This window comes from Acinonyx jubatus, chromosome A3, assembly GCF_027475565.1.
Source record: "Acinonyx jubatus isolate Ajub_Pintada_27869175 chromosome A3, VMU_Ajub_asm_v1.0, whole genome shotgun sequence".
NCBI classification, from domain to species: Eukaryota; Metazoa; Chordata; class Mammalia; order Carnivora; family Felidae; genus Acinonyx; species Acinonyx jubatus.
The window spans coordinates 58175380-58198992 of record NC_069388.1 but is presented as its reverse complement, the minus strand read 5'-3'; the positions used below and the strand labels follow the sequence as shown (position 1 = coordinate 58198992).

At 39.8% G+C, this 23613-nt stretch overlaps 1 protein-coding gene across 2 annotated transcripts; it reads left to right on the top strand.

Moving 5' to 3' along the window:
* Positions 1-8546: 8546 nt before the first annotated feature.
* PDCL3 (phosducin like 3) lies at positions 8547-22673 on the top strand. 2 transcript variants are annotated; one of them, XM_027069297.2, is made up of 7 exons: positions 8547-8635; positions 9973-10102; positions 12213-12303; positions 12566-12709; positions 13493-13701; positions 17319-17474; positions 20731-22673. In XM_027069297.2, the coding sequence occupies exons 1-6, from the start codon at positions 8630-8632 to the stop codon at positions 17459-17461; spliced, it is 723 nt and encodes a 240-aa protein (XP_026925098.1). In that variant the 5' UTR covers positions 8547-8629; the 3' UTR covers positions 17462-17474; positions 20731-22673. The 2 variants fall into 2 exon arrangements, with proteins under 2 accessions (XP_026925098.1, XP_014920634.1); XM_015065148.3 differs by lacking the exon at positions 20731-22673 and having other exon boundaries at positions 17319-17697.
* Positions 22674-23613: the final 940 nt, after the last annotated feature.

The window sequence follows — 23613 nt, the reverse complement described above, 5'->3', positions numbered from 1 at the left end:
GCAATTGTAGAAAGAGTCATAGAGAAGTCTTCTGTAGGTTAATATCTGAGCACAGAACTGAAAGAAGTGAAAAAGTGACCCCCACAGAGATCTGGGGCCAGGTTTTTCAGGAAGAGGAAACAGCAAATGCGAAAGTCCAGACAGAATCATGCTTGGTATGGACACAGACCAGCAAGAGGCTAGTGTTGCTGGAGCATGAAGATGGGGAAAATGGCAGGGAACTCAGGGAGGGCCAGGGGCCTGAGCATATAGAGACTCTGGACTTTACTCTAATTATGATATGGAGCCAAAGGAAGGTTGCCAAAATTATATGATCTGACCTCATAACTGGGCAGGTCCTTCTTCTCTGAGGAGACTTGACCATGGAGTGGGAAGTAGAGTGAAGGCAGGAGGAAGATCCATTGGGACATTGCAGTGTCCAGGAGAGCATGAAGGTTGCTTCATAGGAGTGAGGGGGTGAAGGAAGGGAGAGGGGGTGGTAGAATTTAAGGCTGGATTACATGTGGGATACAAGAGAAACTGAGGCATCGGGGTTGAGCCTAATGCTACCATGATATGAACACTGGAGGGAGAAGACTGGGGGTGGGGTACCCCAAGTTCTGGGGCTGACTTGTTAAATTTGAGAACCCAACAGACATCCAGGTACACCATGGATCTATGAGCCTGGAGTTCAGGGGAGGACCAAGGGGGAGTTCATTTCTGAAGACTTCAGCATATAGATGGCATTTATACTTATAACCATGCATCAGTTGAGATCCCCCATCTCTATAGATAGAGAAGAGAGCTGAGGACAGAGTCTTTGTGAAATCCCAGCCTTGAGCTTAGGAAGAAAAGAGGACCCAGCGAGGGGAGCAGCAGATAGGAGAATCAAGGAGAGTAGGAGTAGCCAAGCAAAGAATGGGATTCATGAAGGAGAGAGTGAGCAACGGAGTCAAGTCTACTGAGATCAGAGGAAGAAGTCCATAGAGAATGAGCTATTGGATTTCCCAACATGGGGGTCAAGGGTGACCTCAACAAAAGCCTATTTAATGGGTGAACAAATGCCTGACAGAAGTGAGTTGAATAGAAGGGGGGCGGTGGACACAATGAACACAGTCTTCCAGGAGCTTTGCTGGAAAGCTCTGTAGCTGGAGGGTAATGTGGGGTCAAAGAGGGTTTTTTGTCTTTAACACTGGAAATATTTCAGCACGTTTATGTGTTGATGTAATGAGCCACTAGAGAGGATAAAACACACAGTAGGTAGGGGAGCGGGAGGAGTCTGCTTGCTGGAACAAAGTCCAACTGTGGATAAAAGATGGCTAGGGGCTCCACTGCACAAAGGGGTGTGGCAATGCTCTCCTTTCTCAGTAGCACAGACAGGACAATCAGAAGGAAGGACAGTAGAGTCAATGGGTTCAAGTGCATGTGGATGGGTAGAGCTGCCAGCAGGAGCATGGGAGAGTCTTTTCTGATTGCTTTTCTTATTTAGGTATAATAGATTCAAGATCATCTTCTGCGAATCAGGAGAGGAACAAGGCAATTGGATTTTGAGAAAAGAGAAAGTATGAAATAGTTCTCTAGGATAGGGTGTTAAAACCAAAATTCAACTAAGTGAATTTGAAGATCGAATTGGCTTTATTAAAACAACTCATGAATCAGCAGCATCCCATCTAGCAAGTAGAGGGGAGCCCCTCTGAGCAAAACAAAATGAAGATTTTTAAAGGCAGAGAGAGGGCATAAAAAAAAAAAGGAATTTATTAGCAAGGAATGCATTGTTTAGGCAAGGTTTGTCCTTCAAAGGGGAGCAGAAGGGGTGTATCAGTAAATTTTCCTAGTATTGACCTGGAAATTCTACATTGACTGGCTAAAGGTTACATTCACAGGAGGTGGAAACTGTAGTTAGGTTCAGTACTGTCTTGGTTTGCTGAGTTGGGGCCTGAACCTAACTGATGCCATTTTGAGCCTATGGTTTCCTTTTTAATAAAGGGAAGAGTGAATAGACCAGTAGATGAAGTCCTGGAAGCCCACTGGGAGTGTGTGGTTATAATTGTAAAGCAAAGTGAGTCAGATTGGTGGTGTTTGGGCCCCAAGTGGGCAAGGGATGGAATGTAACTAGTCCTGGGGTATGGTGTGCAAGTTTGATAAAAAAGCGAAGGGAGTCTAGAGTGATCAGAATGGAGGGTCATGAAACATGAATCCTCACTTCCCTCCTTGCAGCTTGAATGGCCTGAGAAACAGTGAAAAGGTCAATGAGCCCCAAATGGTTGGTGAGCAGATATCAGAGTGTTAAAAAGGAAACCACAAGCCCAAAATGGCATCACTTAGTCCAAACTCCCAAATTGGGGCTTAATACATAATCCAGTTGCAGTTTCAACCTCCCCCATAAATGTAGTTTTAATAGGCCAGTCAGGAATTTTCTGATAGGCACCAATGAATCTGCCACATGGGTCCTCTCCATCCCCCAAACAAAAATAAGGTAATCGGCATGATAAGACCCTCTGCTCTTATCATGAGGGAAAGTGACTTTGTCCGGAATTATTCTTTTCTTCTGCTAATAACTCTCTTGTCCTATCCTTCTAGAAAGACCTTCCATTTTAGACACCTCAGAGTTCTCCTCTACTTGCTAGATGGGATGCCACTGATTCATGAGTTGTTTTAATAAAGCCAATTATATCTTCGAATTTACTTGGCTGAATATTTGCTGTTTAACAAAAGGGAAAAATAAGAGTTGGTGTTCAGGGAGTAGAGCTCTGTGGGTCAACTTAGATCCTACTTGAATTTGGGGTGAGATGTGGGTGAGGGGGTCCATTTTACAATGAGCAGGTAAAGCGGTGCTCTTCAATCCTGTCAGACAATGTGAAGCCAAGAGCATTCCATGAGATGTTCCACTTCATGTTTAAGAAGTACTAAACTTATTTTATAGTAATGAAAGCCTTGTAATAAAGCATAATAAAAACATTTAACACTGAGCACCTACCACATGCTAGACATTTGAGTGAACCTGACTGATGCCATCTTGGACAAATCTGCCATGATGACTGCTCCATGACCTGAAGCGTTCTTGAGCACAGCATCCCCCCATTCTCTCTTTTTGTTTAACCACACCATCAAGTACACCCTGGGAAAATAAAGTCCTTGATCTGCTCTGGAGATATGTCTATGATTCTCAAATATTCCCTCCCCGCCGATCTTCCATGACTCTTGCATGACTACATAAAAGCAGGTTTTACAAGAGGGGACATTGTAGAGATCTACTGGTCCCATAGCCTCCCAAGACATGCTTCTGTTCACTGGTCTCCTTAAAAACCATTTATCATCAAACTGGACTTGGCCTTTTCCTTCAGTCTTATGGATACTTTGGCCTTTGGAGGTCATTTTGCACATCCTTTTCATGGAACAGCCTTGTTTTGAGTACTAAATCAATGAATCTTTACAAGAGCCTCATGCGATTGTTGTTCTCATTTTGCAGTTAAGAAGACTGGTAAAAGAGATTAACTGGCCTTTTCAATGTGTGAACTCTAATATACAAGCCACGATCATTGTTTGTTGGAAGTAGTTGTATGGTGTTGATACTTCACAAAACTATCTCCTTGTGTGTAGTAGAAAAGGACTTATGGAAAGCGTGAGCTGTTCATTTTGGGGAATATTATACCAATGAGATAAGGATCCTGGGCTTTGGGAAACACCACATTCTTCTTAGCTTTTGCTTATGTTTTAAGAAATGTCCTCTTCGTTCACCTTAGGATTTGTGAACTTGATTTAGAATAGATCAGCTTGACAAGGTTGGGTTACAGCAATGATTTCCAAGGAGGGCAGGGACAGACCCTATAGGACATCTCAGAAATTACTGAGAATTTTTTGGTTACCTCAATGACTAAATAAGGAGAGGAATACTGCTGGCATCCATGGGGTTCAGGAAAGCTAGATATTCTACAAGGCAGAGGGCTTTCATGTAGCTGTGAAACCTACTTAAATTTAAGCATACACTTTTGTCCAGTTTTAGCTGAGGTTTTCTAGTAATACACTAAATTTACTAGAAGAGCAATTCTTTTTTAAACTGAGGGAATATTGTACTTTGCTTTGATTGGAATTTTACCAAGTTGTTCACTATTTTAGAAAATCCTCACTCTGCCTGTAGTATTTCAGTTACCAAGGCAACATACAGTATTAGTATACTTTGTACCAGTTGTATTCACCGTGACACCTCTTTGTCAGATGTTATTAGAGAAGTCTCACATATTTTTGGAATCTGGCTAAGGGAAAGTTGAATTGGGGATATACTTACTGGTATACATTTATATACCTGCAGTTATTTCCATCCACAGTTATGGTTGTCTATCCAGGAGACAGAGGACCTGTGTGAATACTGGCCTCTCGCCCAGTGATGTGATGTGAAGTTGCAGGGCCAGAGAACATAATATGATATGAATGTTACATATGGAGTCTATCCTTGAATGAGGTATTTAAGTAGTTCTGGAAGAAACAGAACTTAATATCGTAGGGGCCAAGGGAAGCCTGCCCCAAATTATGCCCCTTTGGCATATTGATTATTTGAAGTAAAAGTTACTTAGAAAACAGCCAGTATAAAGACATTCAAACCTCCTCTGTCCCCCTGAAAGCAGGAAATAAATCTCTCATGTGAAAAATACCCTCCCTGGGAATGCAAGCTTGTGCAGCCACTCTGGAAAACAGTATGGAGGTCCCTCAAAAAACTAAAAATAGAACTACCCTATGATCCAGCAATTGCACTACTAGGTTATTAACCAAGGATAAAGGTGTGCTGTTTCGAAGGGACACATGCACCCCCATGTTTATAGCAGCACTATCAATAATAGCCAAAGTATGGAAAGGGCCCAAATGTCCATCGATGGATGAATGGACAAAGAAGAGATGGTATATATATACAATGGAGTATTACTCAGCAATCAAAAAGGATGAAATCTTGCCATTTGCAACTATGTGGATGGAACTGGAGGGTATTATGCTAAGTGAAATTAGTCAGAGAAAGACAAATATCATATGACTTCACTCATATGAGGACTTTAAGATACAAAACAGATGAGCATAAGGGAAGGGAAGCAAAAATAATATAAAAACAGGGAGGGGGACAAAACATAAGAGACTCTTAAATATGGAGAACAAATAGAAGGTTACTGGAGGGGGTGCCAGAGGGGGGATGGGCTAAATGGGTAAGAGGCATTAAGGAATCTGCTCCTGAAATCATTGTTGCACTATATGCTAATTTGGATGTAAATTAAAAAAAAAAAATTTAAAAAATCAAACAGAGACAATCAGATTCAGAGATAATAAAGACTGTTCTTTCCAAAATCAAAAAAGAAAGAAAGAAAGAAAGAAAGAAAGAAAGAAAGAAAGAAAGAAAAAAGAAAAATACCCTCCCTATGCTAACAAGTAAAACGGCATCCTTATCACTAGAGATGAAGACTTTAAAGCTGATAAAGTGTGGAAATAAACCTTGTTACTTTTTATTCTAAATTTCTACCTTAGCCGGAATTCCATTTAGAATTTCTTACTAAAAGCTCCCAAACATCTATTTTCTTTATCCTGTCAATTTCTTATAAACGTATTGTCTTTTGGTCTACAGTGTATAAAATCTGCCTGCCTTGGTCATTTCCTTAGGCTTCAATTTCAGTATTGGGCCTCCATGTACACTTAGTATAACTTTGGATTTTTTTCCTGTTAATTTGTCTCGTGTCAGTTTAATTCCTAAACCAGGGAGAATAATGCTCGGAAGTGGGATAAAGAAGGAAATTTCTTCCTCCTCAACAATACATACAAGCCAGAAGTTAGTCTATGATATCATATAGACATGTCAGAGTGTTAATTAATAGAAATATTATGTTATTTTTCTGGATTTTGTGATGCTTGTGGTAGTTGTCAGCTTTTTAAAATTGGTAATTTGCAAAAAATTAAAGATAGATAAAATATAAAATTCATAATTTGTTACTACTTGTCCATTCTAATTAAATGTCTACTTTCATGCCCACTTTTATATTCATAATTTTGTATTTTTTAAACTTTATATTTGGTCAAAATGTCATCATAATATTTATACAGGCCAATCTCTACTCAACACAGAAATTATACTTTATTTCTTCCTTTTTTGTAGGTTTATATTGTATTACTTAGCAAATTATGAGGACAGGAAAGATAGTATAATAAACTTACTCTTCCTGCCATATCATAGTCAATGACATTTTAAAAAACATTTGTTGAATGCCGATTCTGTGTAGGCATTATTCTAGGAGATATCTCATTTAATCCCTAAACAAAAATTTGCAAAGTCTCTCAAATGGGGTCTTAGGACCGCTTCACACTCTTTTTTTCCCTATAATTTTTTTCTAGTTTTGTTGAAAAATAATTGACATACATTACTGTATAAGTTTAAGGCATACAATGGTTTGATTTACATATGCTGTGAAGTGATTACCATAATAGGTTCAGCTAACATCCATCCTCTCATAAATACAACAAAAAGAAAGAAGAAAAGAAAAAAGAAAAAAAAATTCTCCTTAAGGTAAGAAAGATCGTATATCTTTTGCTATTAATTTTTTGGCTTATTTTTTAAATTCCACATGTAAGTGACATTGTTTAAAAAAATTTTTTTTTAATGTTTATTTATTTTTGAGAGAGACAGGGCATGAGCGGGGGAGGGGCAGAGAGCGAGGGAGACGCAGAATCTGAAGCAGGCTCCAGGCTCTGAGCTGCCAGCACAGAGCCTTATGTGGGCTTGAACTCATGAACCGCAAGAAGATGACCTGAGCTGACTTAACCGACTGAGCCACCCAGGTGCCCCTAAGTGACATATTCTTAAAGAGAACCTCCAAGATTGAGTGTTTCAGGCCCCATAAAACATACCTCCTCCCAAATAAAAGTTTATCAGAGGATTCTCACTCCTAATTTTGTCTCTACCACCTCATCTCCACCGCACCCTGCCTCACTGCTAGTTAGCCATTTCATTAATTTCTGATTTCCTCTGTGGTTTTTGCAAAATTAAACAAATATGAATATACACATATATGTATTCTTATTTAACCTTTTATTTTACACCAAAGGCGGCATGCTTGTGTTCATTATTCTTATGCAAACAAAAATTCTTTAAGTTGTCAAGTATATCATTTTCACTTGATTTTCTGGATTTTTAGTAATAGTCATCAAAGACTTTTTCCATTTTTGGGTTATAAAGAAATTGTCAATATTTTCTTCTAGTACTTTTAGTTTTCAATTTTTAATTTGATATAAACCATAAAGTACATGTCCAATTTTATCTATTTTCAAGTGGCTGTCTGATTGTCCTAACACCATTTATTAAAAAGTCCACCCCTTCCCCCAGTGATTGAGATGCCATCTTAAGCATACACTAACGTTTGTATGTACTTGGCTCTATTTGTAGATAAATTCTGAACTTGCTGCTCCATTGACCTACTTGCCTATTCATGCACCAATAGCACACTATTTTAATATCTGATAGGGGCTAGCTGTCCCCTCAGTCTACCATTCTTGCTGTTTATTTCATCATAAAAACTTTTGAGAATCAACCTGTCTAGCCTCAGAAAATAATTGGTTTTAAAATTAAGATTGTGTTAAATTTTACACATGAACTTGGAGAAAATGGACATCTCTGTATAGCAATGGTTTTGCATATTAGCAACACCTGAGTATCTTGAAGAAAATACCAGTTCCTGGTTTCTTCTCCAGGAATTTAATTTGACTGGGGATGGACCCCCAAATAGCTGCAATGTTTGAAGACTCCCAGGTGGTTCTAATGAACAGCCAAAGTTGGGAGTCATACGCCTAGTCCACAGGTATGTGGATACACATTATTTGTGTCTGTTTGGTTGCCGAGAGGCAGCAAGTTAGTCCAGGTGTCCCAAAAGGGCTATTGCTTTCTTAACTCAAATTGTGAGTGCTGTGTAGGCAGAACTCTGGAGCCCAGCACCTGCATTTTACAATAAGATTCTTCTGATACCGGGTTAAGCACTTTTGCAAATTTGTACCACGCTTAACCAGGTGAAATGACTTTCACCTTTCTGTTTTTGTCTCTTGTGATCACTGCTCTATCCACAGAGCCTAGAATAGTTCCTGGTACATAGCAGGCTCTCGATAAATACGTGCCATATGAATTAATTGCATAGTCCTGCGCTGAAATGACAGCCAGTGAATACCGGACGACCCTGCATCATTTTTAATTCTAACATCGGATCACTGAAACACATTTCTATTTCTGACTGAAAAAGCCATGACCTCTTTTATAATGACTGGGTCTGCGGCAATATATAGCGCATACCTCGAATTAACCTCCTCCATCCACCCCCAACTCTCCAAAGATGAAAACCTGCCCTAATTAGGTAGCACCGAAACCTGGTTCCGGGTCACGTGAAGCGAGTGGCACCGACAGACAGAAGGCAGACCCTCCCTCACTCCTGCGCACAGCTTCTGCGCCGGTTTCTTGAGGAGCGTACGCAGGCTCAGAGGCCTCGCTTACACCCTGGCTCCGCCCAGCTCACTCCTAGGGGGCGGGACGAAGGGCGGCGGTGGGGGAAGAGGCTGGGCGGTGGCTGCGCGCGTGCGCCGAAAAGAGCTGAGGGGCAGGCGCACCGTGGCGGGCCTGGCTTAAGCGATTTCAGACAAGATGCAGGTAAAGAACCTGGGGGGCCGAGTCCTGGAGACTGTTGCAGTTCGTTTGCCCCGCGTGTCATCGGCGGACCGTCCGGGCTGGGACTGTGGGAAGCGCTTGGGCGCCACCGACGCCGGGGAGGTCACACGAGTCTAGGCCCGGCGCACGCGCAGTGCGAGAGGGCGGGCGTGGTCCCTTCGAGGAACTGCGGGCTGGGCCTCCACACTCCCGCAGTTGTAACCCCTCCAAATCTCAGTCTTTGGGGGCTCTCTCTTCTTGAGGTCAGATCCTGCAAAGCCTGTGAAGGACTCGTCGCATCCCACCTGGCAGGGTTACTTCCTATTTGTTAATTTCCGTAGCACCTTTGCGGGGGTGTTATAGGCTCGTTGTGTGGATGTGGAAGCTGAGGCTCGGAGAAGGGAAGGGGCCGACCTGGAGGTCCGGTAACTTGAAACAGTGGCGGAACCTGTGTTCCTGAAACCACTTAGAGCTGGTTGAGTGGATAGTTACATCCTCTTTCTCCCTAACGTTGGTGTTTAGGTTGAAGTGTGCTCCCTTTCAGATTCCCTGGCTTTCAGAGCTCAGCCCTGGGGTCTCTCTCTTCAGTCTTAAAATAGAGTCAAATTGGCCTCCTTTCCCCCCCGTATCTGGAATTTTCTAATGAAATTGGCCTAAAACTTAAAGTGAAAGAAAATGAAGCCGCCTAGCATCAGGCTCTCCTGATTGTATTGCAGTCACTAAGAACTTTGAGATACTCCGTATCTCTGCTCTTGGGCCGTTTGCACATGCTGGTCCCTCTGCCTGGAAAGTAATTTCTTACTTGCCTATCCAGTGGAATGCAGACCTCTTGCAACCCTCTAGGTCAGCAGCCTGTTGATCATTGCACTTGCCACAATGTGTAATATATATATCTGTATATTTATTTGTTTATTGCCTGCCTCTTTCTCTCAACTGTAAAATAGGTGACACCATCCTTCCCTACTATGTATTACAATAATTTACATATAGTGGGTACTTAATACCTGTTGAATGAATCACTCCAAGTCAGTAATTAAATTACTGAAAAACCATCTCAGCCTTGGTACAGCATTGATACTGATCTGTGCATCATATCCTGATATTTACCCAAGACTAATTCCTGGGTGTGTATGTTTAGGGGGGTGCAGAGTGAAGGTGCAGTGAAGGACAGGAAAAAGAACAGGGGCTGTGGGTCATGTGACACTTTCTCAGAAATAGGTCACAGTATAATTTGGTTTGAATTCCTCTTCCCTCCACCTTTCGCATTCGACCCTTTCCTCAGTATGACACCCTCCATGGTGGACTTTGCACTCATGGTATCCTTGGTCCACTTGCACTAGGACCCCAATGCAGACACTGAGTGGAATGACATCTTACGCAAAAAGGGCATCTTGCCCTCAAAGGAAAGTTTGAAAGACCTGGAAAAGGAGGCAGAAGAGGAGGAACAGCGAGTCCTTCAGCAGTCAGTTGGTGAGCTTGCTTACATTCATTTTTGTTCTGTCTCTCTCTGGGGTAAGAAACAACTTTCTAGGTCTCTAAGTGGTTTGGTGGAAGGATGCTCTGAGCAGGAATTGGGAGCCAGAGATTGGAGTGCTGGAATGGGCACTAACTCTGGGACCTCAGGCGAGTCACAGGCTTTCTCTAACCTTCAACTTCCTGGGCTTTAGAAATGGGACTTCAGAGGCCTCCTTCATTTCCATAATTTCTTGTCTGTGTCAGATGGGCACATGATAAACCTGAAGAAAATACTTGAGTTGTACTTTTTGTCCCATTGATCACAGGGGCTAGTACTTCTGTCTTCTGTTTATACATTAGAGCTAATTTAGAGATGGATTCATTAGAAAGCGTTTATCCAGTGAATGTTTATTAAATGATCATCTGCCAGGTGTAATTCTAAGCATTGGGGCTTTAGTTGTGTGCAGGCCAGACAAAAATCCCTGTCCTCATGGCACTTACATTCTATTGGGAGAGATAGACAATAAGCAATACATAAGTAAATATAGGAAAATAAAGCAGGGAAAGGCCTCAAAAGGGTGGGAGGAGGGGTGAGTGTAATTCTAGATAGGGTCAGAAAGAGCCTCAGTAGGAATGACTTTGAGTAGACCTAAGAGTTGAATCAAGCTACTTAAGTAAGTGAAGAGCATGTTAGAGAATCATCTGGGAAGCCAATGTGACTGGGAAAGAGTAGTAAGTTCAGAGAGGCAGCTAGGGGTCCAACCATTGAGGACCTTGTATCTTTTAATAAAGGCCTTGGCTTTTATGTCTAGTGGGGTGGGAATCACTAGAGGTTTGAACAGAGGATTGACATGTTGGCAGCACCCTCCTGCCGCTGCCTTACTGAGCATGCAAGATGGGCAGAAAGTCAGGAAGTAGACAGTTTAGTATAGAAACTACTGCACTAATTCAGGCAGGAGGTATGATTGGCTTGGACCAGCCTGCATGGTGTTGGTGGAAGTGGTGAGAAGAGGTTGGATCTGGAAATAATTTGAAGGTAGGGCCAATAGGCTTTTCTGGTGGATCCTGTGAGGGGCGTAAGGAAAAGTAAGCGAAAGATGACTGCAGGGTGTTGGGCTTGAGCAGCCTGAGGGATGGAGTGACCACCAACTGAGATGAGGAAGGCTTGGTGAGTAGCAGTTTGGAGCTAGGATCAGGGGCTCTCGTTGGAACACAGTAACATTGAGATTTTTATTAGTCCAGTAGAGATGATAGGTAGGCTGTTGGCCCTGTTTTTCTCCAAATCAGAGAAGTATGGGCTGGAGGCATAAAGTCATGAGTTGCAGTCACCAAGGGAGTGGGTATAGATAAAAAAAGGAGTCAAATCAGTAGAGGTTCAAAGGAAGGGTGGTCATAGAAAGAAGTAGGACGAGGGAAGGCATCCTGCAAGCCAGAGGAGGACCATCTTTCAAAGAGAAGGCAGTGGGGGGTTGGATTAATGCTGCTCATCCATCAGGAAGTGGAGGTCATTGTTGATCTTGATAAGAGCAATTTGTTTAGTGTTGGAGTTGGGGTTGGAGGATAAAAGTCTAATTTGATGTCAAGAAGCAAGAATATGGCAGTAAAAACGAAATAGAGATTTTGTAGCAGTTGGTTAAAAGGAAAGAGAGCTGCCTACCTACCACTCACAAGAGAAGAACCAGAAGTCCTGTAATAATCCCTTTAACTCTAGGGAAGGTGTGCCAGGGAGGACACCCACTGGTATCCCCCATGTGCTCAGAGACAGAATTGTTAATACTCCAGGTCATGGGTGTGTGTGCTTGAAGAGCAGGCCAGGTGAGTTGAGGCAAATACAACTCTCTTGTTTTATAAACTTGGGAAACTTCTCATTCATATCCCTACAATTGCATGGAGGTAGGAGAGTCAGTTCTGCTGCATATGTCAACATAGGCCTATCTTTTTTAAAACACACTTAAGTTCTTATTTACTAGTGTAATACCTTCAGTATTTTTTATTTTGGTTTTGCCGAGTGAGTTTTATTGGTGTTGCATGCACATCTTTAGGAGAAAAGAAAAGGAGGAAAAACAAAATGCAAGTTTGTTCATCTTTTAAATATTTTGGTTTTTGCTAACTTAACTACATTCAGTGAAAACATATGAAGATATGACTTTGGAAGAGCTGGAAGAAAATGAAGACGAGTTTAATGAGGAAGATGAACGTGCTATTGAAATGTACAGGTTAGTGCCACCCAGAGGGACTGTTTGTTTTTTTGTGTGGCACTAAAATGTGTGTCTTTTGAAAAGTTAACTTTCTGACCGAGATAACATTTGGAAAGGATTATATAATTAAATAGTAATTTGCAGATTTCAGTGAACTAGTCTTGGACTTCTGCCATGTGGCAAATAAATAAACATGGATCTTTATAAAGGTTGCTGTGTGAAAGGTGTGTGGGACGTGTGGGCTGGATGTGTAAGATGTCTTTCTCCTTCTGCGGTACAGGCAGCAAAGACTGGCTGAGTGGAAAGCAACTCAACTAAAGAATAAATTTGGAGAAGTTTTGGAGATCTCAGGAAAGGATTATGTTCAAGAAGTTACTAAAGCCGGTGAGGGCTTGTGGGTAATCTTGCACCTTTACAAACAAGGGTGAGCTGACCTTACGCACTATCCTTAAATGTTAATTTGAATTTATGCCTTGGATATCCCAGGCTTAATCCACATTGGAGGTTTTGTTTGTTTGTTTTTTAAACTAGTATTTTGTTTTTGTTGCTGATTTGCCCAAACCTAATGCCTAATTTTTGTCTTTAGACTTTCAAATTAATATTTGTGACTAATAAGAATGCTTTTTATTACATCATAGCAATGAAGATTGTTTTTATTGAAAAAGAATTCCTTATTTATCCTTCTAGAGAAACTCTGGCATTTCAAAATTGCATGTAGTGAATCATTCTCGTAGATGTCGGGGTGACCTTTATAATAATTGTTCCAGGCAAGTGACGCAGTGGTGCTCCTCTGTGCCTCACTTCCAGCTGCATTCTCCTACTGTGTACTTGTGTAGAAATTTTTTGAAAAGCAGGAAATACTTTCTGACCTTTTTCACTCCTTCTGAATCTTGAATGTTCTCTCATATAGGTGGGCATAATAATTATATTTTACATTGAAGCTGTTTTTTTGAGTTACTACTGAGTCAAATTAAATTGCATTTTAGATTTTGAGTTCTTTATTTTCCCTGAACTTATCAGAAAGGTTTTTTAAAAAATGTTTAATCATCTTGACTGGAGTAGCAGAATCATTTGTGAAGCTATTAGGGTTTACATAGGGTAAAAGGGTAGTTGAGCTTTGCCCAATATAAATGCAGAATCACAGTTGCTTCTATTTCTGTTTTATAGGTTTTCTCGCTCACTGTTGTTTCCCATTTCTACTTTACAGGATTCCCCTCTGTGCCCTCATAAATCAGCACTTCAGTGGACTTGCCAGGAAGTTTCCTGATGTCAAATTTATCAAAGCCATTTCAACAACCTGCATACCTAATTATCCTGATAGGAATCTGCCTACGATATTTGTTTACCTTGAAGGAGATATCAAGGCTCAATTTATTGGACCTCTGGTGTTTGGTGGCATGAACCTGACAATAGATGGTAAGGGCTTCTTTGAGGTGGTCTAGGGCATGTGAGCGATGACCAGTGCATGTTAGAGATGATGAGGGGATGTTTCTGTTGAACAGACATGTGTTAGATGATTTGTCAAAGTCATCTTTGCCCCCGTGTGTTGTCAAAAGGAAAGAAGCACATTTAATCTCTCATTAGATGAGTCACTGGAGGCAGTTACAACTGGGCTCTAATAATTCTATTAAAAGAGGACACAATGGACTTTAAAATATGTATATTTAATACTTATGTCTAATAGGTTTTATTTGCCCCTATAGTTGGGTATGTTTTAAGTTACAACTAAAGATCTCAGCATTCATTTTTTGTTTAATTCACATGAACATATTACTGGTATTTATACTTTTTTATACTGACATGCATAAAAATGTTTAAGAATATTTTCTCAGTTGAATGTCTTAGTGGCTTTTAAGTTAAATTAGAAGTTTATTGAATTCTGCCTCTTAACTCCTGAAGGATATATCCTTTTATTCCTGAAGGACGTGTCTTTTATTCCTTTCTACCTGTTACACGAGGTGTTGAACTATGTACATACTCATAGCATGAAAGAGAGAACCTGAGGCCCAAGGGTTTCCACCTAAGTCACTCATTGAAATAATGTGTCCACCTGTGCTTTAAAAAAAACATTAGGGGTGCCTGGGTGGCAAATTGGGTTAAGCATCTGGCTTTAGCTCAGGTCATGATGATCTCACGTTTCATGGATTCAAGCCCTGTATCGGGCTCCATACTGGCAGTTCAGAGCCTGGAGCCTGCTTTGGATTCTGTGTCTCTCTCTCTCTGTCCCTCCTCTACTCGTGCTCTCTGTCTGTCTCTCAAAATAAATAAATAACATTAAAAAAAAAATAAAAAAAAATAAAAAAATGTTCAAATGTGACTTTACATACTATTTTATGTAACTATTTTATGTAAGATACTTGTGAGATAAGTATAGCATGTGTACATACATACACACATTACATCAGTTATACATTATTCAAATCTTCAAAGGCATACAGCATTTCTAAATATTTCTAAACTATATGTTTTCATCTTATTCTTTTTTTTTTTTTTTAATGTTTATTCGTTTTTTGGAGAGAGAGAGCATGAGTGGAAGAGGGGCAGAGAGACGGAGACACAGAATCCGAAGCAGGCTCCAGGTTCTGGTTGTCAGCACAGAGCCAGACATGGGGCTTGAACCTATGAACCATGAGATCATGACCTGGGCTGAAGTTGGTTGCTCAACTGACTGAGCCACCCAGGTGCCCCTCTGGTGTTTTGAATCTTACCATGAGGGGACAGAGAGGGGTATATGATAGTAGTTACAGTCTTTATTTGTAGAAATAATTTGAGGATTAGTGAACTTATAATTATTGCATGGAAGTGAATGATAACATTAATACGTACACCTATACATATATGTATGTATATATGTATAGGTGGATTTAAATATATTCTTGAGTCAAGAATCAGAATTCAGATTTTTTTTTTTAATTTTTTTTTTTTCCAACGTTTATTTATTTTTGGGACAGAGAGAGACAGAGCATGAACGGGGGAGGGGCAGAGAGAGAGGGAGACAGAATCGGAAACAGGCTCCAGGCTCTGAGCCATCAGCCCAGAGCCTGACGCGGGGCTCGAACTCACGGACCGCGAGATCGTGACCTGGCTGAAGTCGGACGCTTAACCGACTGTGCCACCCAGGCGCCCCAAGATTTTTTTTTTTTAAGAAATTTGTTGAATTTTCATAACATTCAACTGAGGTACCTAGAAGTTGTAAACACTGGTGTTAATGATCTCCATGGAGCATTTTAAATTAATATGACTTAAATAAAGTGGTTGTCATATTTTAATGGAGTTATCTAATTGGCAGAGCATCACTTAAACCTATTTGCTGTTTGCTGTAGTCTCTCATGTAGTCCTTAGTTCTGCTTGGAGTCTTTTCTGCAATGCAAAATGTATCCCTTGATTTCACTTCACGAGGCCTCACATCCTTGTGGAGTTTCATTGATTACAAGAGAGTGAGGGGCACCTGGGTGGCTCAGTTGAGCGTCTGACTTGATTTTGGCTCAGGTTCTGACCTCATGGTTCACGAGCGAGCCCTGTGTTGTGCTGTGCACTAACAGTGTGGAGCCTATTTGGGATTCTCTCTCCCTCTCTCTGCTCCTCCCCTGCTTGCATGGACATGTGCTCCCCTCTCTCCCAAAATAAATAAACAAGTGAAATACAGGAACTGAGGTTTTAGTCACTGATTTATTTTCTTGGTACTGCTTTTATTACTTCAGACAAATGTGTAAGTTCTGGGATGTCATCATACATTTATCCTTTGACTCTAGTAGACTGAGATGCCGGACATGAGGCCTAAGAATTTCCTTTTGTTAACTAAAATTAGACTTAATGATTAGATTGCCAGAAGGACTGTGAAAAGTATTTCCTTTGAATGTTTCATGATGATTTCTTTCCTGGAAAACTGCAAGTTGAGAAGCGGTAGTCATTAGAAAACAGGTTTAGTCTTTGGTTTTTAATTACCATGTAGGTTCAAATACAGTAAAACCTTGGATTGCGAGTAAGTTATTCTGCAAGTGTTGTGCAAGATGAGCAAGGATTTCTAATAAATTTTAACTTGGTAAACGAGCAGTGTCTTGCAATATGAGTAGTACATGATGCTGAATGTCACACAATCAAACTGAGCCAGTGGTAGTTCTTTCTCTCTCTCTCTCTCTCAATCTGAGGGATTGTGGGTGATCATTTCAGATGCTTGGTCTCAGGCCACACTGTTTAGCAGAAATCAGTGTTTTTTCAGAACCACAACTGGCACTAGTGTATTTTTTGTCACTTCAAAGCACCAATGAACTGTCCTTTGCTTTTCCATACACGAGTAAGCTTGGGAATGCTTTGTTTCATTCTAGGTCAGGCTGCCTGCAGATATAGACCCTTTCCTCTGCTGCTTTATTACCAGTTACATTAAATACAGTAGATGACAAGAGTTTATTAATAGTGTACTGTAGCCAACATCCATGCCAGCATATATAATGGTTCCCATGCAGAGAGTCCATTGAGCCAATAGATAGCAGTGATTTCATTAGTGATAGTGAAAGTCGTCCTATACATAACCCTCCTCTCTTGTCTCCTTCACATCAGCCACGAAGGTTTTGAAAGGTTAAGTGCAGGTTAATTTGTTTATTTTTCTTTATATTTTGTATTTTATTATTTTATATTACATTACAGTATTGTAATTTTTATGTGAGTGTTTTTGTGTTGTGGAATGAATCATCTGAGTTTCCATTATTTCTTATGGGGAAATTAACTTTGATATACAAGTGATTTGGATTACAAGCATGTTTGTGGAATGAATTATGCTTGCAAACCAAGGTTTTACTGTGTATGTAATATCTCATTTGATCTCATCTTCTGAAAAAGCATTTGAAAGTATTTTGTTTTCCTCCTTAAGGGTCTGATTTTTTTTTCTTCTAGGTACCTTATAACTGTAGCACTAAAATTGTCATCAAATGTTGATGATCATAGTTTCTGCTTAGAAAAAAACTGGCTTGATGGGCTTGAGGACAAGGGTCTTGTGCTGACTGTCTTAGGTGATTTGGCTTTTCTTTGTCATGTAGAGTTGGAGTGGAAACTGTCAGAATCTGGAGCAATCAAGACAGATCTGGAGGAAAACCCTAAGAAACCAATTGAAGATACTTTGCTATCCTCGGTGCGGTGCTCTATCCCCACAAGAAGGAACAGTGATTCTGAGGATGACTAAGACTATGGCCTCGGTAATGTGCCAAACTTCCTTGATGTGACAGATCATCTGGATTTTTTGAAAAAGGTTAAAGTAGAAATGTGTTTGGCTTTTAGCCTTTTATAATTACGTTTCAAATCTCATAGATCTCAGAAATCATTACTGGGAATCCTATTACATTTCTTGGAACTCCCTTTTTAAATTAATAACATTTCCTTAAAAAAATAAAAATAAAAACCAGCTGCTGGTATGACAGACGTCTGTGTTTTCCTCACTTGTATTTTAAGCTATAAAACTGTCTATTCACTATTTGTCCACATTTAACTATATAACAGGAAATGTGGAGTGTCTTTTAATAATGTGAGGAGGTTTTACAGTGGATAATTGCAAACTAAGTTTTGTAGTCACATTATCATTTATTTTTATTTTATAAGGCTAGCAATAGAATTATTAAAGGAATGATTGATAGGAAAAATCCTAGTATCTGTCCTATTTAGAAGAAATAGGCAATAATTTTTATAAAACGTTGTCCTATGAAAGCAATTACTAAATGATTCCAGTTTATTGCCATTTTTGCTTAAATGTTTTTTTCTAGTTAAAATAATTTTTGTCTCAGACTGTTGAGATGTCAGTTAATCCCAATTACTGTAAAAGTCCACCTTAAATTCTTTTTTGTAAACAGATAATAAACACATAAAATGATAAACTGTATCTCAGTCAGTAAAAAAATGGCAAGGTGTTTTCTGAACTAGAATCTTAGCACTTAACCCTTGTCAAATTGACATTAACAGAAAAATTAGGGGTAATATTTTTCTCTAATATTTGTGTTGAATGATGTAGTACTCAATGTGGGTTTGAATATTAAAAATATGAATTCTAGAGGGCCTGGAGTTCCTTCAGATTATATTGCAAAATTTATTTTTGCTATAATTCAAAGAGTAACAACAGCTGTGACCCATTTTGATCTGTCAGAAGTGTCCGTGTTAGTGAATATTTATTTTTCTACACACATAAGAGCCAGTGCTGCTTTTAAAAATGTGTTCTATGTAACAATGTACTTTGAATGATTTTTCATGAAATTTTAATTGCAGGGTTGATATAAGCGTGGTCAGTTCTATCACTCACATGCCAGTTCCATGGGTTTTGTGGGAGAGCTGCCTTCTTGGATTTTCTATTGTTAGCTGACATTAAAATGAAATGCTGTGGGAAGAATAAAGGTGAAAAGCTTGAGTGCTGCATTTGCCTGAGCACTGCAACGCTCACAACTCTTGAGAGAACAGTGCTTGAGCATGGTGGGGGGTAATACCTGCTGTGATGGAAAATAGCAGGCTTTATTCCACTTTGGAGCCCATGCAGGATGTAGTTCTAGATACTCACTATGCCACTTTGATCTGTGGAAGTGTGAAAACTGCTTCATCATTTTGCCTCCATGCCCGGCTAATGCTCTTAGTGGGAGCTCAAGGAGAGCTCAGGTGCCTCTGGACTTGGCTGATGAGTGCTGTCTGGCCACATGGCACCCAGGCCCCAGGCAGCTATTTAGTCATGCTGACTGAACTTGATTTAAACAGCGAAACATCTCTCTCCTAACATGAGTGTTGTGATTTAGAACGTGACCTGCAAATTTCTACAGGTTAGTTAATTTGGGGAGACTTTGCCGTAATATTTACCACTAATTTTCTGTTTCATGTGAGGCATTTGTGACATGACAGAGGGGATACAATTGGATCCTTAAGCATTGAGTTCATCTAATTCCACACAGGGAAAGCAAACAAGAAGGCTACCTGGAGGCTGTCTTTCAGTGTTCAGAGGAAGGGATTTTGGGAAAGGGTGTTAAGCAAGTGCTAGGTAGCCCTTTATTCAGTGGTAAGAAATGGTTCTGGAAAGTTGGGATGATAATTGGGAGAAGTGAAATGGAGTTAAGACTATATAATCAAATCAAATTGATTCTTCCTTATTTTCCTCATCTCTAGAGGAAGAAGAGGATGTGAATGAATTGTATATGCTTATCTCATTGCAAACCTAAATTTATATCCTCACTCCCCAAGGTTGCAGACCATTGCTTTGACACATACCTGACACAGAGCTTCCGGGGTGGGTGGCTCAGAAGTACTTCAGAAAAGTTGTACTAGAGGTTGCCCGGGTGGCTCATTCGGTTATGACTTCAGCTCAGGTCATGATCTCACAGTTCATGAGTTGGAGTCCTGCATCGGGTGAGCTCAAGCCCTGTTTCGGGTGAGCACAAGCCCCACTCCTAGTGAGCCCTGCTCTCTCTCTCTGCCCCTTGTGGGATTCTCTCTCTCTTCACCCTTGTTCACTTGCACCCTCTCTCTCTCTTAAAAAAAACAAAAAACAAAAACAAAACCCTAGACATGAAAGGTACTTTTTGAGAGTTATGAAAGGAATGTTAAGAAGAGTGTCCTCTGTCATCAATGCCTAAATTGTTTTTGTCATTTATTACCTCCAGCTTTAAATTCAGTTTTCTTATGTAATGAGACCAGAAGTGACAAGTGCGAATAATCTCTCTATTTTATATAAATATAAACATAACAGCATTTTTTATACTGTTTACATTCCCATAGCAGGTGGTCCAGGCTTTCTGCCTTCTGCATCCCCCTTCCACCACAATTCAGTGACCTCCACAGGAGACCTTGTCATTTGCATGCTACAAGGAATCCCCTTGGTTTCTAGTCTTAACCATCCCATACTTGCGCAGTGTCCTGTCTTCTCTTTCTGTTCCGTTTAGTCTCAAGTGAAGATGTGTCTAGTCTCCAAGTTTAAACCCTCCCTTTGTGCTTTTGACTGTATTCTCTCCCACGTTCTTAAGGACTTGTTCCAGCAGTAAATTACCATCTTGATTTTAGTCTCTCCCTTGATGTGGAGCCTCACACAGTGAAAATGTTCAGGTTCTGTGGCAGAGACTGCTATTTGCCTATCAAGTATCCAGGAATCTCCAGTTCTACTCCAGCAGCAATGGGACCAGCCAAAAGATTAAATTTCCAGTCTCCTTGGAGCCATGGATTGCCAGATGGAGGTGGGGAAGTTGGCTGGACAAGCCTCTTCAGAGGGACAGATGATTGGCATGTGCCCTTTTTGGACTTAACCCCTTACTTTCTGACAGGAGTGTAGATGTGGTTGAAGACTACTTGGGCTATAGGGCATCTTTATAGAGGAATAGCTGTAAGGATAATATTCCTGATGACCTTGTGGAAACAGTATAATCCAGCTCTTGACTGCCTTCTCTGGACTTTGGTTACTGGGAAAGAAGTAACTTCCGTCTTGGTCTCTCTTAGGAGCAGCTGACACATTTCCTGATAATGTCACCTGGCCATTGCCAAAGAAAACCTCAACCATTCTAGCTTTCTACTCACCACTTTCACCTTGCTTGATAAAACAGAAGAACAATATAGATGCTCTACCTCTACTTTATCAGTGTTGCCTTTCAGTGATGTCATGAATTAGACTTTAGGGACTTTGCATTTCCAGTGTGTGAAGGAGTAGATACTCTGAATAACCTGATAATAACTCAAAATGTTGGATAATTTTTTTTAATGTTCTTAAATTGTTGCTGAACTGGCAAGAAAGGAAAGCATTCTCAGAGGTCAAAAGCAGTTTGAATTCTCATGTTACATGATGTCTAAAAACTTCTCAAAGCAAGTTCTTAAAGTCATCTTAAGCTGGTAATGCCCCTGAGCTCATGGCTAAAGCAACTGCATATCCACGCTGTAAGAACAGAGCTTTAATGTAGTCCTCAGACACTCTTTATAGATAAAGCTCCAAAGGAACGTGAGCTCATAGTCCTAAATCACAAACCCACAAAATCACGGGATGCCTCAAATAAGGTATCCTGAATGAGAGCCAGCGGAAAACATAGTACAGTCAGACCTGCAAAAACTTAGGATAGTGGAATTTTCAGATATAAGATATAAAATGAATATATTTAATATGTGTTTAATAAGAGTAAGGAATAAGAATTCTTTATATAAAAATAAATCCCTTGTCAACCTATGGAAGAGAGAACGAACCAGAAAATAGAGCCAAATGATTACTCAGTAGATAACACACAAAGATAAATAGATAGAAATATAAAAATTAGGAAAGCAATGTGGAGGAGAGACTGAGAAGTTCTAGCATAATCTTAAAAAGAGTTTTAGAAAGAATTGGAAATTGGTAATATTTGAGAAGATAAAGACATTTTCTAGAACCAATGAAAGACATGAGCCTTCAGATTCAGAAAGCTGTATAAGTCCTAAGCGAGTTACTGTGTGTGTGTGTGTAAAACTGCAGAATGTTGAATTTGTGCAAGTAGTCAGAAAAGTCATTACCCAAAACAGAGTAATGGTAGGGCTTACTGACTTCTCAGCAGCAAGGAAAGCCAGAAAGATGGCCAGTATCAGTGGTTGAAGAAAAACAAAAACTACTAACCAAGAATCAATACCCAGTGAATCTATATTTTTGGAAGTGAGGATTAATAGACATTTCCAACAGAATGAGTAGTTTTGTCATCAGTAGACTCTCAGTTTAGAAGATGAGTGATGCAGAAGGACCACCATCTGTTGAAAGGTCTGAAGTTCAAGAAAGGATCGTGACCAAAAAAATATGGGTAAATCTGAATGAACATTGACTTACAACAGTACAAATAATGCCTTATTTATGATATTAAAAGCAAGATGGATCTAAAAAACAAGACAAAATAGGGTACACGTTGAAGGCTTAATTGGAGTTCAAATGTTCTTAGACCCTTAAAAAGTAGATTTAGGAGGTTGGCAAAGATACACATGTAAGAAATATTTCATTCAAGGTAACAATAAAAGAAAATGAGTGTGTAACTTTTAAAGTAGTGGGGGCATGGAGGGTGGGAACCTCTTAATTTAAAAGAAGACCAAAAACAAAACAAAAAACCAAAAGGCAAAACCATAGGAAGTCCAAAATGCTGGAAACCTAACACAGTAATCACAATAAATGTAAATGAACTATAATAGTCTTATCCAGAAGTCATGCTTGTAGGTACTTAACCAACTGATGTGAAACATATGCATACAGAGACGTGCACACAGATGTTGCTAACAGCTAATTTATAATCACCAAAACAACCAAAATGTCTATCAATAGATGAATGGATAAACCAACTGTGCTATGTTGACAGAATGGAATGTTCAGCATTACAAAGAAATGAGCTATCAAGCCACAGAAAACATGGATGCTAACTGAATTAAACCATTCTGAAAAAGCTGTATACTATATTATTCCCATTATATGTCATTCTGGAGAAGGTGGAGCTATGGAGAGGCTAAAAAGAGGTTGCCAGTGGATTGAGGGAGGGTGGAAGGGTGAAATAGGTAAAGCACATGGAATTTTTAGGGCAGTGAAACTATTCTGAATGATACAATAATGGTGGAGATAGGACAATATGCCAAAGCTCATAAACCTTATAGTACAGAGAGTGAGTCTTAATGTATGCATATTTAAAAATTTCATTTAGAGAGGAGATCCCTGGATGGAATCCAGGATGTGATAAAATAATCTAACTGTATTACAAATGTGTGAAACCACCTAATAGAAGAGGTTTCAAGGGAAGGGTTCTGATCTAAGTAACCTTGGAAATGAATCTGTAAGGTGAAAGGCAAAAGAATCTGTATAAGCACTGTACTCTAGTTGATAGTTATTTCTCACGGTAGTACAGGTTAATAATTCTGTTAGTGCTAGACTATGTACTAGGTTTGAACAATTAAATGAATAGCAGATGGCAAGAGTCCAGTTTCACTGCTCAAGTGTGGGGTTACAGATAGCAAGGAGAGGAGGTTAAAATGATCTATGGCGTAATGGATTCGAGTTGCAGACATTGGTATAAACTGTTTCACTTAATATAGATACAGATGATTATATATTTAGATAGTGAACATACATAGGCTAGTAAACACATTTTTTTCATTGTTCTATCAGCTAAGGTGACCCTAAAAGCAATGACACTCTAGTATCAAAGACCACACCTGACCTGTAGATACTGGCTTCTAATACTGTTCTCCAAAAAAGGAGCTAGGGCTCTAGAGAAATGGCTGATTCTAAAACTGGAGCAGGAAATATACAAGATTAGCCTGAAGCATCTTGTAGCACCAGAAAGGAAAGAAATATTAAAACAAAAACAAAAAACTCACAATGGTAAGAATATGTCAAAA

Coding starts and splice junctions, on each gene's coding strand:
- PDCL3 (XM_027069297.2), top strand. Junction 10,103..12,212: donor AGTCCTTCAGCAGTCAGTTG/GTGAGCTTGCTT, acceptor AACTACATTCAG/TGAAAACATATGAAGATATG. Junction 12,304..12,565: donor CGTGCTATTGAAATGTACAG/GTTAGTGCCACC, acceptor TCTGCGGTACAG/GCAGCAAAGACTGGCTGAGT.